Raw genomic sequence first — 14,481 nt, 5'->3', positions numbered from 1 at the left:
AAGTGTAAAATACTGGGCCCCTGTGCAGCATTTGCTCTGGGGGATCTGCTACTACAGCTCTGTGCAGAGATGCACAAACAGTAGTCCTGCAAGGTTGGCTGCCTCTCCCGTCTGTGCATCTGTGAGAGCAAAAGCATTGTGCTACAAAGAAAAAAGTCCCTGTGTAAAACAAAAAGGAGTTGCTACTCACTTCTGCTGATCTATATGCAAAGTTGTAAACTCCCTCAGAGTCAGTATGTGATAAAACACTCATTACATTGCTGGAAAGCTGTGTCTTGGGTGGGGATGAAGTTCGCTAGAAACCCTGAAGATCTGGATACAAGTCATTGCCTAATGATTTTTAGGAAGATGTGACAGTGGAGGGATGGGAAAAACAGCAACCTACTTCTGCACACTTCAGAGGAAAGTAAAAACAATCCCAGGGGTGTACATAACCGGTGTGACCAAAATTTCTTTTGTGGCCTCAAACATCATGGTCCATATGATCTCCACACAAAACAAGTGACACCAGCCAGGCAACAGAGAGATTTCTACACACACACACACTTGAATGTTGAAGAGAAAGTTAAGACACATTAACCAGCTAAACAGAGGCCAAATTATTCAGCCTGAGATTAAAAAAAAAAAAAAAAAAAAAAGCATTCCTGGTTTTGTGTATGTAGTATTGTATTTTTACGAGTTATAATTTACATACTTAAACCAGAATAAACGTAAACAGAATTCAGTGTTCTTGCCCCATTCCTCCTTTCCTGCACACATGCCGCCAACCGCCCCCCTCCCTGGCCAGAGTCAGATCTGCAGACTTCAGGGGTTAAACCCAACGCTGTCCCCAGGCAGCACCACGCCGCAGCTCAGGAAGAGAGCTGCCTTGTTACCTGTCGTGTCGGGCGCAGGAACGCTTTCCATGGCCCTAACTCACGGAGGTTATATCCCATGTTAGTCAGGAGGGCTTGGATTCCCAACCATCTCTGCGAATCTAGGCATAAGATCAGTTAAATAGGTTTGCAGAAGCACCAAAAGTACATGTTTCACCCAGGAGGTTCTGCAGGATGAGTAAATAAAAAGGGAGAGAGGCCATGGCACAGGCCAAGGAAGCGACACGGAGCCAGCCCTTCTTTGGCAGCAGTGCTTCACAGGCTCTTGGACCCTGGTCTGCTGGGCAAGGAGCTGTGCAGGCCAACAACAGTCCTCATCCTGCAAAAGCCTGCAGCCTAGGACTTTCTCCCCCTTCATACAATCAGTACATTTAATCTCAATCACCATTGGAAACAGATGGCTATCATTTTAGTGTCTCTTTCTGGAGAAGATGCATAAATGTTCGTGGGTAGTAAGTGCCTTACAGCATGGTTCCAGCCTGCGGTCTACAGGTATGGAGGAGTCAGGGGATTGTTTCGAAGGCGATGGCTAGAAAATCCTATACAACTGAAATCTAAGGAAGCTGGCACCTCTGCTGGAAACATTTCAGTGCTCCAGAAGACATATGAAAATGCAGTGGGTTTATTCCCGACACCACCTGAACCGACATAGCCACAGCACAGTCAAAGCATAGTATCAATGCTCATGCTGAAAGATCTTTCTTGCTATAAACATGAGCAACTCAGAGCTAAATTAGGAGGATGAATTATAGATGGGAAATGGGAATCTGAAATGGATAGTCTTTTCTGGTTACAGACACTGGAGAAGGCAAAATTCCCCATGTTTTAATTATAAATAAAACTTAGATGTGGTCAAATAGAATATTATGTTAATGACATGAGTAATGAGAACTATTCCCAAGACTTGCTCATATTTCTTAGAAAAATGGCTACTTACCAACTGGTGTTCTTTGTCTACTGGGGAACCCATAAAATGAAAACAAAAGACTCTCCACAGTTTTCAGGAAAAATTACAGACACTATTGTCTCTTGCGGTCTTGAACTAACCCTCAGTAGGGGATATCTCAGAGACCTACCATTCATTATCTGTGTCTTAGTTTTGGAAATGCAATTCCCAAGCACAATCTGCTCAAAAGAAAACACAAATGAAGATTGTTGCAATCCATTTTTAGGCAATTGCTCTGATTTTAAGATTTGCATGGGTTTCTGTTACAATCTGACCTCCAGCTTAAATTCAGAGGCAGTGAAAGTAGTCTGGGCGTACGCTGGTGTGACAGGAACCAGAATGTTGTAAAATGGCATTTGTTTTTAAAATATCCAAACATAGAATAGATAACACAGACACTTGTAAGGCAGCCCGTTTCATTACATGCAAAGTATCGTATTATTTTCTGCCTGCAGAATGGAAATGTACTGTGCAGCAGAATAAGATGCCCGAGCCTACACTGTCCTTCCCCTGTGCATGTACCACAGCTGTGCTGCCCACGATGCCCAGGTAATTTATATTAATGACATTAATTCATATTAATGGCATTTTCCTTTCTGAAACAGCTATTTGATATGCTGAGTAACAGCAAAATGCATGTCTGTACTGGAAAACTTCTGTGAAGTAGACATCCTTCCATATCCATTTAGGTCATGAGAAGCTTGTCCTACAGTAATTTAGAATATTTTCTGTGGTGATTGCTTTTTAGGAAATCAAAAGTATGTATCCGGGGAGGAATCAGGTACACCACCAAGCCCAGTCCCCTGCAGTCCAGGCAGAAGGTAGCAGAAGTTTCACAGATGGGGTCCATGGGCTATCTGCTCCCCACTCCTTCCCCTATCTCTAAACTCCATCACAATAAAACCCTATCCCACAAATTTCCTAGGTTTATGCTTTTGGCCCTTTTCATAAGAGCAGGCTAAAATACACGGCTATTCGCAATGGCTCTCTGTTAATGAGCAATTACAAATTGCTGTGGCAAATGTGCATTTGTATAGTATCACTGTACAACCAGTCTGGTAAATTTTGCCTTCTACATCTCATATCCAGGCATAGCTTCATTAGTAGGGACTGTTGTAAATCATAGAAGCAGTGCTGTGGAAGTTTATGACTATATAAATCCAATTGGATACTGTATAGTAAATTCCTCCAGACTGTACATTTATTATATGCTCATTATTAAGAGCTACTGTATGAAAGAGACTAGGCAGGATCTTTCATGAGGCTGTTACAGCATTCCCGACATGGCCTAATGGCTGGTAGATTTGACTGCAGCTTTCCCCTAAATGTCTGTCTTAGTGGCACCCCTCATTTCTTATAAAAGAGTATTCATGCAGCATCACAGAAAGGAGTTTTATTTGACTTTCTCCAGAGAGAGTTTCATTGTCTGAGGAAAGCAGCTGTTCCCTGACCAAAACCTGGGAGCAGGGGGCAGTTTGCAGTGGTGGACATGAGCACGAGTCAGTTTGCTGTTCAGCAGGGACTGGAGTGTGCTGGTCACACTTACTGGAGAGTAAATGGCACCCACTGGCAAATTTTTGGTAGGATTCATCTGTCCTGACAATTATACCCATCTGTCTATCAGCTGCCTACATCAATATCTGAGCTAAGTATCTAGAATCCTTTTTTAATCAGTGGGGAGGAGGAGCCTGAGCATAGCTCATCTGATGCCATGTCAGAGATCTGAAGCATTTGAGTTGTATCCTGGAACTGCTGCTGTACTTCTGTGAGCTATAGACAGAATTACAGCACTGCTTTGGATACGGACAGCTACACTGTCACCATACACAATTGAGGGAGATGAGCTCCGTCCTTCCTGAGGTCTATTCCTTCCTTTGTCCCAGGGTACGAAGAGACCAGGTACTGTAAGGTAATAACAGCGTTCAGTCCACAAGGCTGGGTTTCACACACACTGCAGCAGCACAGAATCATTAAGGCTGGAAAAGACCTCCAAGGTATCTGGTCCAACCATCCCCCTGCCACCACTATCACCCACTAACCATGTCCCTAAGGACACGTGCCTTTAAATACCAGTCATCATTCAAGAGGTGCAGAAGCTTCCCAAACACGATTCATTCCTGCTCATCAGTGCAGCACTGTTTTCTCCAAGACATTTCTTAGTGTTCAGTCTTTTTTATAGTTATACCCCAAGCACTGTGTCTTCCCATATACCTCTGTATAGTGAAAGAAAGCAACCTGATCCCATTTACAGAGGAAGCAACTGGACGGATACCATAATTACAGTCAGCATGCCTTAATGGCTTTCTGATCACAGGGGCAGTCTCCCAACAGTTCTCAGAACAGTTCTCTCCACAGTAGCCTTCTATTGCCATGATGTACCCCAGCACTGAGTCTGAAACCTCAAGTCTGTTTCTCCTGTCATTAGTGGTTTTATTGTTGGCAGCCAAGTCTCAGGAGCAGTCTGCAGGTCCCCAAAAGATTTGAATTAACTTAGGTTGCAGCTAGACTTCACCTTCTCGTCTAGCTCTGACTTACTGGGATACTGGTTGCACTTGGATGTGTTATGGTCAGTTTGACTGTGACTTTGGCATGCTGTCAGCCACCTCTGGCTCAGGATATTATATTCTCACTTTCAGTTGAGATAACTATTGGACATTCTTTGGGTATTTTCACTCTTCTTGCATTGTGGGACAAGATTCATCCCATGCAACTTTAGGTCTAGTATTTTGGCATCTAATTGATGGTAGGGTTTTAGATACGATGGTCTAATACACAAGGAGGAAAGACTGTAAGGGAGTATCTTTTATTTGACCAACTAGTACTGTTAGATAAAATAGTAAGATGCTAGGAACATGAACATCACTTCAGTTTTCAGATCAAAAGAAAGAGTGGTGTGCCCAAAAGCTCGTCTGTTTTTCCAACTAATCTAAACTCCATTTGGCAAGGGAATCATCTAGATACCCTTTACAGCTGTTGGAAACACACCGTCCCCAGAGGGTGATTCATCCTGTTATCCAGAATGAAAAGAATTTTTCCCTGGAGATGCCTGTCTCTCTCTGCACTGATTACTGAGGGAGTACAGGCAACTAGCGTATGCTACATGCTTGCTTTTTTGACAGCTAAAGTTAAATCAGAGAAATTCCACTCTCGGTATGTAATTAACAATTGGGGGCAGGACCAGTTGTTTTTTTATGTGTCTCTGTACAGTATTTAATATAGAAACACAAATGCTTCTGGATTGATTGTTTCTGCTTCAAGTGCTTGGTGTTTGTTTTTTGTTTGTTTGTTTTTTGTTTTTTGTTTTTTTTTTTTTTCTGTTCATGGGGATGTAAACGTGATACCAGTCAAGATTTTAAAACATTCCTCATTAACCTAGGAAGAGTAAGGAGCTCTGTAAACTCTCCAATCCTATCAAATTAAATTTTTGCCATTTGATGACACGGTCATCAGCTAGATTTTCGTACTGTGTGTTTAAACCAATAAATTCAGAAAATTATCAGAATAAGCCTTTCCCGGATTGTGATCCTTTATCTGCTCTCCACTCCTAGGATCTAAGTATAGTCTACGTGCTACGTATATGATGGGCTGTTGAGCTGCTAGCTGGTGGAAGCTCATTAAAAACAGGATTGCCACTAAGCTTCATTTTTTCCCCTAATTGAATCTGTAATTCACATAGATCTGCACCAACATTAGGCAAAAGAGCACAAGGGATTTCTTGTGATTTCAGGGGTTATTTGCATTCTGCTTTCTGCAGTGAGTATGCGTATCATAGTCAGATGCTCTGTCGTCAGTGGTAAATGTTCATGCCTGATCTGAATAGGAATTTCAAGCATTCCTATACGTCTTATGCCAGCTTTCAATTTCTGTGTGTCCAGCAAACAATGTCTTGCGTGCAGCATCCCATGCTATGGAGGAATGTCATTTCTCTGGTTGCCCCAATTATTTTTTGATGGAAGGTGTCTGAGCTCTGGCCCTCTAGCCATTCATCTAACTGTTCTCGTAAATACTCATGAAGTTCTGTCACTTATGTTTCTCCTCCGATTTTCAAGCTACATTTCAGAAAAGAGTACTGCTAGTCACAGTGACTTTGGGCTCTTCCTCCTGGCTTTTCTGCAGGCCTTGTAGAGCGTAACAGCCCAAATAACTGCCTCCTTATTTAACGAAGCAGAGGTAATGCCAGGAGTCAGCGACTTTCGTTGGAAACTGAACTTCATAACCACCTAAGTGGAGGAGCTGTTGAAGGGATTCCTTTGAGAAAAGTTGGCACTGCTCTCCCTTTGGAATTAATGTCTCCCGCATCCATAGTGACACTGGCCTTGCTGACACAAAGAGATGCAGTGTTTGTATCCTGTCTCCCTGGCACCAGCTACCAAGAATCTTAAGTAGTTGTCAGACATATGTTATGAAGCATCTTCTACTTTTCACCAGTGGTTCATCCCACCAGCTTCTGCCACAGAGTCATTGCTAGCTTTTTCGCATCTTTTCAAAACTTATCCTTCAACTATTTTGTTTTACTATCTGAATTAGATTCTTATCTTCACACACATGGAATCAAAACAAAAAAACTAGCTTCATGTTCCTTGGGACCCTTTTTACACAGATTACTGAAATCCAAAAGAACATCACATGCTCTGGGACTCCTTCTAGCAACCTCCGGTCAGATTGCTAAACTGGGCTAAAGAGTTATTGGCTCAGCTGGATCCATAATCATACATCTGATCACAGCAGCAGAGCTTGAATTCTTTCCTTCCACCTCAGGATGCTGCAAGCATCATCAGAGGAGAGGTGCTTTGGGGAGAGAATTTGCCACCATTCTTAGGGCAGGATCAGCTCTAGCGCAGATGAGACCTGCTACCTCCTTTTGTGAAAATAAACTTCACGTACAAGCTCTCAACATTTAGTTGCAGCTGTCTTCTGTGGCACTCCTGTGCACTACCATGGACTACTTCCTTTACAAATGGAACATTTATTCTAAGTTGTTTCATTTCTACATGGAATAATTGCGACTCATAGCATGTAGCATCTAGTTTTAGGTCAGAAGTTTTTGAGTACACTCTGAAATATGTAAATGGAGGATTCTGACGTCAGAAGTAAAAATGCACACTGCAGGATTGAGAAAGGGTTTCCATATTCCATTTGCTGGTTCGATTTCTCAGCAGATAAGGCTGCATACTGAGGCATGAATCAGCCCATCTGGCTCCAGTATTTTTAAGCTTGCTGCCCCGACTAAACACACTGGCTTCCAGGAACGTTCATGATTAGTAACACATTTGAGTTTAAGCTCTTTTGGTACTATGATTTTTCTGTATCAATTTAAAAGCGCTTTTCTGATGTACTTCTCGTTGTTCTTTAGATATTGAAATAACAAAATGCCAGGTGGTACCTATACAAATAGTTGGACTAAATACATAGACGGACCAAATCAGGTGTCTCACAATAGTGATCTGACAACATCACCTAAAATACGTGAGAGTATGATTGCGTGGTAGGCTGCAGCATGACCTAGTAATACCCATACCTTTGAACTAGCTGCTTCGGACCCTGGAAGCAACCTAAGTAGGACAGTACAGAACTCACTGCAGTTCAATGCTCTCTCGAGAAGCAGGAAAAATCAGCCTGCGAGGAGCTACCTGCACTTGGTTCCTTCCAGCAGCTGAGCCAGTCCAGGGAACACACTGCATTCGGTAGTGCTGATGGTTGTACAGACTCAGTCTTGCACCATGCTGAGTACATACAACACCTCTAGACCTGATATAGATCATATATGTAAACAGAGAACCATGTGGATAGTACAGTGCATCTTGCACTGAATTACAACCAAAATCTTCAACCTGGGCAGCTGGAAGGCTCTGGTGGAATGGTTTTCCTCTGCAGGATGCACATAAAACAAAGCTTTTGGAGAATACATTCTGATTTCTATCCAGCTCACACACCAGGGCTCCAGGCTCTCAATTCCAGTTTTCCCACTCCTCTGTTCAGAAAAAAAACAATCTATTTCATGAATGTTTGGGGAGGGGGGGAGGAAGGCACAGATCGTTCACATACATGTAGCTCAACTATTGCATCACACCAGCCATTAGGATTGGAGGAGTTCCAACATCTGACCGAAGTGTCACCTACAAAGTCCAATCTGCCAGTGATGGAGCAATGCACCACAGGTACAGCTGAAAGTCCCTAGAAGTGGCTCCATACAAAACACAGTGCTAAAAAAGTGAGGAAAAAGAAAACTCAGTATGCAGAAAGAGATTTGTGTAGAATTACTGTTGGAATACAAGAGTGGGGAAACATACGGAATAATTGACATCATTGAATCAGCTGCAATACCTGAAAGTCCTGCAGGTTTTATTCTTTACTCATACAACGTTGTCCACAGGTAGGAAGCAGCTGAATTCTCTGACAGACAACAAAAAAGTTAGACTCCTGAAAATCTTGATCATTTGAAATCCACAGAATATCTATATATTCTGTAAGTGATGTCTGGTATGTGATGGATTCATAGCTACCTTAGCAGTGAGTCCTACTAGGAGTGTTTTGCTGACACCAAGGAATAGACAACTGGCACTTCAGAAACAGTCAGTTGACAGAAATATGATTTGGGCACTACAGGCACACCTCAGATTTTAGAGCTGGCCATGTTCTCAGCATCCTGTCTACTTCTAAGCATCATGTCACATGTCTGACATGATCTTCAGTTCAGGGGAGAAACACTCCATACTCAGCTCCCCTTCAGTGTTCACCTCTGCCATCCCTTGTTGCTTTGCCTCAGAATCCAAATATCTTAAGATCTTTAGCCCACACTTTTACACTGCCTGCAGGCCGTGTAGCTCCACCACTGCCTTCACTGCCACCTCTTTTACGGACGATGAAAAAGAAATCAGAAATAAGCTGTGACCCAACCGCTCAGCAGCCACACTACAGAAGGCTGCAGAATCTCTATGCCAACATACACAGCAGCTGAGAGCAGTAACTGGAGAAATCCATACTATTATCTAGCAATAAGAGCAATTCTCAAGTTTCTCCAGCCTGCATTTGGTTCCTGTGGAGGTACTGGGATATTGCAGAGCCATGCTCGTGGATGGTTCCTTCGCATACACCAACCAGTTGGATGTTCACATCTGGAATTTGAAGGACTCACAGAATGCTGCACAGTGCCGGAGATTAGTGAGATGATCTGGTTTTTGCATGGTCCCACCAGTGGGTAACTGCCAGATAGTTCACATAAACTGCTTATTTGATTTGGAAATACATGTATAATGATATAGCCATTCTTGGGAGACGCCTAATTTCTTCCTATTGACCCAGGCTCACGTAACGTAGTTTTATTTGTAATTTCCCTTTGTTAGTAGCTGCATACGGAATGCTTGCTCTAACAGCCAGGTTGAGGTTAGCAGTTGTTCCCGTTCTGTTTCTTTGAACATTAAAAATTCAAACAATCTATCTGTAAATCAGCATCAAAAATGCACTGAAAAAAATATGTGTCAGTACACATGGATGACGGGACTAGAACTTCCATTCTTTGGACTGACATGATAGCATAGAGTAGGCTGCTCAAAAGTTTTCCAAGACAACTTCCAAGAGCTTCAAAGATACTTCAGAAAGGATTCTAAGTGCAGCAAAGCTTAATTCCATTTGTTTCCTTGGCTGGGAAAGGGACAGATAGACTCAGATAAGTTCAACCTTAAACCAGGAATTAAAATGGAGCAACTTAGAAAGTGTTTTATGACTCCTTCAGAGTTTTGCTGGGCATTTTTTTTATGCCACTATAAAAGAAAACACAGGAAATTGAGCTGCAGAAAATATATTAAAATAATGTGAAGAGCTTGACTTTAGCCCTAGAAAGCTCAAAAACAACCAACAGCCTTTTGGGGGTTTCAACTCAAACTGCATCTTTGCCTTGAATCTGTATGAAAGTTCATGGTGTCTAGATAAGGTGCTACTAGTTCCTTCAAGCAACGAGTTTCATACACTTTCTCCCATCTGATCATATTAAAGACTAGCTGTTGTGATTAACTCTGAATTACCTCGGAGTTTTTAGAGCTTAACACAGTCCTTGAAGTTATTTTAATGTAAAGCATTTTGCGGCGCAATATCTTTGTCACCTGCACCTCTGAGAGGCACATATGGATTTTGTTTAGAACTTGTGTTTGCAGTTTTTGGATAGTGAACAACTTTTCAATCCGAATTTATTGTCAGCCTCAGCCACTGCTTTAAAAACATCATCACTGCTCTGTTTTTGTTGTTTTTTAGAGGGACCTTCACACATCATCTATGTCTCTTTAAATCACAGATTTATAAGAAGTTCCACTGTAACGCATGAGCGAGGGACCAGGCTAAATGCAGATGGACTGCAGGCTGATCCACAGCTCACTGCAGTCAATCAACACTTTTCCATTAGATTTGATAGGTTTTGGACTAAGCCTTCTATGAAAACAGATGCAGTTATTGACTGTGATACAGTCCCCTCTCTAGAAATGGTAAGGAACATGCTAGAAATATGAGACAGAAGATGAAAGAGGAAACTGCCCTTACACTGCGCCACACGGAGTAGGTGTTTGGGCCAGGTTCCAAATCTCTTTACTTCAATGCACTTCAGATCAGACCTTGAGGTGACACATTCATGGAGAGCGGAAACAAAGGTACAGGGAAGAAATTAAGCAAAGGAATTTTTGATAGGAAAGAAATCAATTTGCTCTCTTCTGCTCTGCTGTAATCCCCTAAGAACCTCTGGCCAGAAAAGATATTTTGTATAGCTAGGTGATAGATGATAGCCCTGCAAGTTTTCTCTCCCTGAGGTTCCTGAATTCTCATGAGATGATGGGTCAGGATTCAGTTCTGGTGATAAAATAACTTTACAGTGTTTGTGTTCTTTACCTCTCTTGACATGATAGTGGTAAAAACATTTGCTGTGTCAGCAGCTGGTGGTTTTGACCTTGCAGTAGCAGTTTGTCCCACCGTACACTGATGGCACTTGGCGCTCAGTTTAGTTGTCCAGGACTGAAGCTTCATGAGCAGGAGGTCAGGTAGCTGTAGTGCTGACAGGTTTTGTGCTTTCTGAGGCAAATATATGCAAGCGGCCTCCACAGATGCTGAGGGAAGTTTGGCAAATTTCGGGGGGAAAAAAGAGCATGCATTATCCTAGGTCACCATGACACTTGTGTTCCACAGCATCCCATGCTGCCCATAATAACAGAATCAGAATCACAGACTCGTCTAGGTTGGAAGAGACCTCCAAGATCATCGAGTCCAACCTCTGACCTAACGCTAACAGTCCCCACTAAACCATATCCCTAAGCTCTACATCTAAACGGCTTTTAAAGACCTCCAGGGATGGTGACTCCACCACCTCCCTGGGCAGCCTGTTCCAATGTCTAACAACCATTTTGGTAAAGAAGTTCTTCCTAACATCCAACCTAAACCTCCCCTGGTGCAACTTTAGCCCATTCCCCCTCGTCCTGTCACCAGGCACATGGGAGAACAGGCCAACCCCCACCTCACTACAGCCTCCTTTAAGGTACCTGCAGAGAGCGATAAGGTCGCCCCTGAGCCTCCTCTTCTTCAGGCTGAACAAGCCCAGCTCCTTCAGCCGCTCCTCGTAGGACTTGTTCTCCAGGCCCCTCACCAGCTTCGTCGCCCTTCTCTGGACTCTCTCGAGCACCTCGATGTCCTTCTTGTAGCGAGGGGCCCAAAACTGAACACAGTACTCGAGGTGTGGCCTCACCAGAGCCGAGTACAGGGGGACGATCACCTCCCTAGCCCTGCTGGTCACACTGTTTCTGATGCAAGCCAGGATGCTGTTGGCCTTCTTGGCCACCTGAGCACACTGCTGGCTCATATTCAGCCGACTGTCCACCATCACTCCCAGGTCCTTCTCTGCCTGGCAGCTCTCCAAACACTCATCTCCCAGCCTGTAGCTCTGCTTGGGGTTGTTGCACCCCAGGTGCAGGACCCGGCACTTGGCCTTGTTGAACAGAGATTCCCGTCTTCTCTGCTTTTTCTCCACTCTGCAATTGTCTCTCTCTCACCAAGAAGCCACAGTACACGCATGCTAAGGTGGCCAGGATACCACCAGGGATGACCAGGGAATGTCTCTTGCACTAAAAGCTTTTTTGGGGAAATGAACCGCACTGGCAGAATGAGGACATCCACATTTCCAGCTGTATCTTTCTTTGCACAGGCCTTCCTGGCACAAATGGCTCAGAAGATAAACATTAAGTGGATCTCTGGGTACAAAGCAAACCTACTGTACCTTAGTTTCACTGGGGCTACAGGAAAATAGACAAGTGCTCTGTGCTATATAAAAGCACTGCTATTTGTGAATGAAATGCACTGCATAAACTCAGAGGAATATTATTTATGTGATCTTTTCCCCATATAAACATTAGGATCTTTTTGAAGAGAATATCTTAAAAAATACAGTTTAAAACACACAGCATCAGGGTTAGTCCAATCAACAGAGTTCTTCCAGGTTTATTCAACGTAACTGTGATTAAAATCTGACTGTCATTCTCCTAGCAAGCGCTATAATCTCTTTCTGCAGGATGCCTCCCTCACCTCTTCAAGTCTTAGGCTCTGTTCTGAATTTGTAAAGATCAGATTATCAACGCATATTCATTCCTCCAGTCCAAGTATGTGTCTCATACTGAATAGCTGCCTTAAATATAATAACCATATTCCATTGGCTTGTGTGTAGTAGAGGGAAGGGCCTAGCACAGAGGATTTCTGCCTGGAGGCAGGTTTCTTTATCTTCTACTTGGAATGTCACTAGCACTTAGCATCCTTCCAAGCCTGGCAAGAGCTTTGGCTGAACCCCTTGAAACAGACACCAAGGCAGCAGGAGTCGAAGTACTCATTACCACTTTTTCAGAGCTCTGATTCCTCAGGTGACAGGATGCTGGTTCAGATACTGTGAATCAGAGCAGCTGCAGGGTTGCTGACAGCTATACACGCCTATCCAGCTGTCAGGAAGGCTGTTCAGCCATGAGAAGAGGCACGCATCATTTTAAAGCTGGAGCGAGGAGCTTAGCACAGGTCCCCTCGCAAAGCGAACTTCCAAGGGATTAGATTTTCTCGCTTTGTGTTTCTCTTCCATACATCAGGATGGCAGAGGATTGAAACATGCAGACATGTACGTGTCCTTGGTGCCATGGAAAGAGAACCATGAGTGAGTCGGTGCACAGCAAGCATACCCAACTACAAAGAGGGTCAAAACCTACTGCCATCCAGTCTGATCCTAATGTATCACTCACTATTACTTCCCCGTGTATGAATGCCACAGGGCATTACTGGTACACCGTCCAGAATGAACTGTACCACCTCATCTTTCAGAACCTTCCTCTTAGCTCAGTTTCTCCTGCACTAGGTGAAACCAGTACCTGCCAAAGGGAAATGTTTTGAACCAAAGCACGGCGCATGTGCTTTGAATTAGTTTTCAATATTGCAGCCCCTAAATAGAAATTAAAATGTGACACCTTGTTTGCGTAGAGTCCCCCTCTCCAGAGTTATTCACTGAAGAGAATTCGTTGGAGAGGTCACTCCTTGGCTTCACTGGGACCCATTTGAAAGAAACAGGCTAATCCAGGCTGGGGTGGAAAAGGGGCTGTTCACCACGTGCGAGGTGGCACCTTAGGCATGTTAGTACCCTTAAAGCTTTAACACTGCACCAGAAACTCCAAAACAAGATACAAGAACTGTTTTTCCTGCTGCCAGTCCCAGCTCTGCTTCCAGATAAAAGCTGGAAGTTGGCGCGGGGGGCACACCTCCTGCTCTGCGGGTGTCTGGCCCACGACAGAGCTATAGCCACGAGGGACAGTACTCAGGCGAGCTACTTTGGGGAAGTACATAACCAGAGGGTGAAATCCATCCTGAGACAGATGAACAGCCTCTGTGGGTGACAGCCCATGTTAAAAACACATTTCAGTGGTATAGGAAAACACTGCATTTTTTGTACTGTGCGAGGCCTCTGGCTATTGTAACCCACATTCTGGGAGCAGTGGAAGAGAGCTGGAGAGGTAACAAGGTGTGTAGCGTAAAGAATGCTTCCAATGGCTTATCTGCAACTCTGTCCTCCTTGCACTGATGCTTGTACCTCCTAGCACGAATTGCAGTCGGTGCTAATTGGCTTCTTGTTCCATATCGCTGCCTGGATTTTTTTCAACACACTTTGTAAGTTGCAACTTCACCTGCAGGACTTGATCCAGAAATGCAGTTTTCTGCATGTAAATAATTTATCCCATTACTGGTATTCCAAGCTACTTCAGCGAGTATTTTGGGGCCTCCTAGGATTTGTCCTTCACAGTGGCACCTGGAGACCACTGTGTTAGCCCTTAAAATTGCTATAAAAACCACCAATAAAAAGACTCAATAAACAACAATCATCCTTACATCTCTCTTTCTACTGACATTTGTGTAAGTTACCCTAGAGAATGATTCTGCTTGTAGGGAAATGGCCTGGACTCCATGGAGGTGGAGAATTAACAATAAATTTTTATCAAAGAAGCCTTGGGGTATGTGCAACTCCTACAAAAGCAAGCAGTGTTACAAAAACAGATCTAAGATCATCTAAGTGCCATCCACTGTGTTGGGCAGTGTGTCCAACCTAAGCTGACTCACATTTCATGTATCTTTTAATAGGCAAAACAGGGAGAAGTGCTCTCTCACACT

General features: G+C 43.6%; 2 protein-coding genes across 2 annotated transcripts in view; one reads left to right on the top strand and one right to left on the bottom strand.

Moving 5' to 3' along the window:
- The window catches only part of CHRDL1 (chordin like 1), a 43,769-nt gene that overhangs the window by 5,373 nt on the left and 23,915 nt on the right, over positions 1–14,481 (top strand). The window contains exon 4 of the mRNA XM_068696525.1: positions 2,277–2,370. Coding sequence (XP_068552626.1) covers positions 2,277–2,370 — 94 coding nt within the window. The remainder of the gene's footprint in view (positions 1–2,276; positions 2,371–14,481) is intronic.
- The window catches only part of PAK3 (p21 (RAC1) activated kinase 3), a 172,826-nt gene that overhangs the window by 142,138 nt on the left and 16,207 nt on the right, over positions 1–14,481 (bottom strand). The gene's annotated exons all lie outside the window — the stretch shown is intronic.

Source organism: Anas acuta, chromosome 13, assembly GCF_963932015.1.
Source record: "Anas acuta chromosome 13, bAnaAcu1.1, whole genome shotgun sequence".
Lineage (NCBI taxonomy): Eukaryota > Metazoa > Chordata > Aves > Anseriformes > Anatidae > Anas > Anas acuta.
Note: the sequence above shows the minus strand (reverse complement) of the source record. Positions and strands in the feature narration are given on the sequence as shown.